At 36.8% G+C, this 3,484-nt stretch overlaps 2 protein-coding genes across 2 annotated transcripts in view; one reads left to right on the forward strand and one right to left on the reverse strand.

Annotated features, from left to right (window-relative positions):
- Window positions 1-2,181: 2,181 nt before the first annotated feature.
- On the reverse strand, window positions 2,182-3,188 carry LOC138861824 (neurofilament heavy polypeptide-like). Its single transcript, XM_070121680.1, has 2 exons — window positions 3,100-3,188; window positions 2,182-3,064 (listed from the first exon to the last, which is right to left on the reverse strand). The coding sequence occupies exons 1-2, from the start codon at window positions 3,186-3,188 to the stop codon at window positions 2,182-2,184; spliced, it is 972 nt and encodes a 323-aa protein (XP_069977781.1).
- A 23-nt stretch (window positions 3,189-3,211) lies between these two features.
- Window positions 3,212-3,484, forward strand: part of LOC138861825 (serine-rich adhesin for platelets-like) — an 18,566-nt gene continuing 18,293 nt past the window's right edge. The window contains exon 1 of the mRNA XM_070121682.1: window positions 3,212-3,484. This exon is cut by the window's right edge and continues 514 nt beyond it. Coding sequence (XP_069977783.1) covers window positions 3,212-3,484 — 273 coding nt within the window.

Genomic DNA, 3,484 nt, shown 5'->3' on the forward strand with positions numbered 1-3,484 from the left:
TGTACATCAATATTCAAACATGTGAATATATGTTTGTCTGTGTGTGTATATACATACATAGTTATATATATATATATATATATATATATATATATATATATATAGATATATATATATATATATATATATATAAATATATATATATATATATATATATATATATATACATATATTTATATATATATATATGTATGTATATATATATATATATATATATATATATATATATATATATATATATATATATATATATATATATATATATATATATGTATATATATATATATATATATATATATATATATATATATATATATATATATATATATATATATATATATATATATATATATATATATATGTATATATATATGTGTGTGTGTGTGTGTGTTTGTGTGTGTGTGTTTGTGTGTGTGTGTGTGTGTGTGTGTGTGTGTGTGTGTGTGTGCGAGTGCGTGTGTATGTGTATATATATATATATATATATATATATATATATATATATATATATATATTAGACACATACATACATACATACATGTGTGTGTGTGTGTGTGTGTATGTATATATATATATATATATATATATATATATATATATATATATATATATATATATATATATATATATATATATATATATATTTATATATATATATATATATATATATATATATATATATATACATATATGTATGAATATATGTATATATGTATATATATATATATATATATATATATATATATATATATATATATATATATATATATATATGTGTGTGTGTGTGTGTGTGTGTGTGTGTGTGTGTGTGTGTGTGTGTGTGTTTAGTGTGTGTGTGTGTGTGTGTGTGTGTGTGTGTGTGTGTGTGTGTGAGTGTGTGTGTGTGTGTGTGTGTGTGTGTGTGTGTGTGTGTGTGTGTGTGTGTGTCTGTGTGTGTGTGTGTGTGTGTGTGTGTGTGTGTCTGAGTGTGTGTGCGTGTGTATATATATAGACATATATATCTCTATATATATATATATATATATATATATATATATATATATATATGTATATATATATATATATATATATATATATATATATATATATATGTATATATATATATATATATATATATATATATATATATATATATATATATATATATATATATATATATATATATATATATATATATATATATATACACGTATTTACGTATTTATATAAGGATTTAACCAGCATGGTTATATAGTTGCTGACAGAATTAAGTTCATAAAATTTATTTCACCCAAGCCATTTCTCTTCTAGATCAGATTTATCTTTCAGAAAATAACTGATGAAGATTGATGTTAAGGAAGAAAGGCGTAGGTATTCTTTAGTTTCAAAGAGGCTTGTTACATATAAAATCTGGAGAATGAAAGAAGTTGCTATAAAGAAATTAAAATGTCGTAGGGCCTTCCTGACCTGTGTAATCTGGACCATTGCGTTTATCCGGCAGGTGTGATCAACTGCTACTTCGCGAGGATCCCCGTGAATGAATCTGTCTTAGAGCCCCTTCCCTCTGCCTTCACGTACTACAAGGGTTAGTGTCGCGCACACGCCCTCTTGCTCACCTGATAAATCTCGATCTCTTTCCCATGCTTTATACCATTCGTCTATTTTCAACTAATGTAAAAATAATACAAATTGCAATGAAATTTTGCATTTCACACCAAAAGAACAATATTTCGATAAAAACGTATTCATGGAACACCAGAGACCTAGTGGAGTTATTCATCCTTTCTCTTAAATCTGCAGCATGCCCACATCATCCGAAAATCCTTCTCTTCCAGCAGCAGAGACCGTGAACGAGCCGCTCTCGTCTGCCGCACTGCCTGTTGAAGAGCCAGAAGGCAACATGGCTGCTTTGCTTAACAGGACCGAGCAGGCTTTGCCTTCTGCTATGAGAGTCAGCCCACATACAGATAACCTGACGACTACAGCAACTGCTGAAACGACCGATGCTTCAGGAGAGTCACTACTGACTGCTTCTGGAGATATACCTTCTGGTGCAGAAACGACCACTGCTTCGGGAGATTCTACGTCTGTTTCAGGTGAATCTACGTCTGATTCAGGAGATCCAAGGTCTTCTTTAGGATATTCAACGATTGCTTCAGGAGAGTCTACGCCTTTACCAGGGGAGTCAACGATTGCTTCAGGTCATTCTATATATACTTTGGGAGTTTCAACGTCTGCTTCAGGAGATTCAGCGTCTGCTTCAGGAGGTTCAGCATCTGCTTCAGGAGATTCAGCGTCTGCTTCAGGAGGTTCAACGTCTGCTTCAGGAGGTTCAACATCTGCTTCAGGAGGTTCAGCGTCTACTTCAGGAGATACAACATCTGCTTCAGGAGATTCAGCGTCTGCTTCAGGAGATTCAGCGTCTGCTTCAGGAGGTTCAACGTCTGCTTCAGGAGATTCAACGTCTGCTTCAGGAGATTCAGCGTCTGCTTCGGGAGATTCAACATCTGCTTCAGGAGGTTCAACGTCTGCTTCAGGAGGTTCAACATCTGCTTCAGGAAATTCAACATCTGCTTCAGGAAATTCAACATCTGCTTCAGGAGGTTCAACGTCTGCTTCAGGAGATTCAACATCTGCTTCAGGAGAATCAGCGTCTGCTTCAGGAGAATCAGCGTCTGCTTCAGGAGAATCAGCGTCTGCTTCAGGAGATTCAGCGTCTGCTTCAGGAGATTCAACGTCTGCTTCAGGAGAATAAGCGTCTGCTTCAGGAGAATCAGCGTCTGCTTCAGGAGAATCAGCGTCTGTTTCAGGAGAATCAGCGTCTGCTTCTGGAGAATCAGCGTCTGCTTCTGGAGAATCAGCGTCTGTTTCAGGAGAATCAGCGTCTGCTTCAGAAGATTCAATGTCTGCTTCAGGAGGTTCAACATCTGCTTCAGGAAATTCAACATCTGCTTCAAGAGATTCAACATCAGCTCCTGGTGATTCTACGTCTGCTCCAGGAGATTCAACGTCTTTTTCAGGTGAGTCAACATCTTCTTCAGTAGATTCAACGCCTACAGGCAAAGCCGCTATTTCCGATGGAATCCTTTCAGGAGGTACCACCGGAACTCCAAGAAATACCACCTCTGCTCCCACAACAGCTGCGCCACAAAGAACCGCTTCAGGATCCACATCAGCAGGCGGGACACATCTCCCGGACCCTCGCCCATCTGCTCAGCCGACTTCAAGCAGGATGTCCATTCCGGTTGCCTCTACATCCGCTTTACCTTCAGCCACTGTGGCAAATGGACCCAACACGTTTACAGGCCAGACCGTGACTCCAAAAAGCACCGATTCAGCTGGAGGGAGACACCCGGATGCCACAGCCTCGACGCCATCTTCCCCAGCTGGTGGAAGGAGGGCATCGACAGGGGTGCCAACGACCACTGAGAACTCACATTACTCAGTTTTCTTGAGTACAGCAACTTCTTCAGCGATTGCCATATCATCAGCTGCCGCTTATGTT

The sequence above is a fragment of the Penaeus vannamei genome, chromosome 5 (genome assembly GCF_042767895.1).
Source record: "Penaeus vannamei isolate JL-2024 chromosome 5, ASM4276789v1, whole genome shotgun sequence".
Lineage (NCBI taxonomy): Eukaryota > Metazoa > Arthropoda > Malacostraca > Decapoda > Penaeidae > Penaeus > Penaeus vannamei.

Excerpts from the sequence above, each read along its gene's own strand:
- LOC138861824 (XM_070121680.1), bottom strand. The coding sequence starts at position 3,188 with ATGGGCGAGGGTCCGGGAGATGTGTCCCGCCTGCTGATGTGGATCCTG. Across the intron at positions 3,065-3,099 it reads CTGTTGTGGGAGCAGAGGTG|GATTCCATCGGAAATAGCGG; the intron begins GTATTTCTTGGA and ends ACCTCCTGAAAG.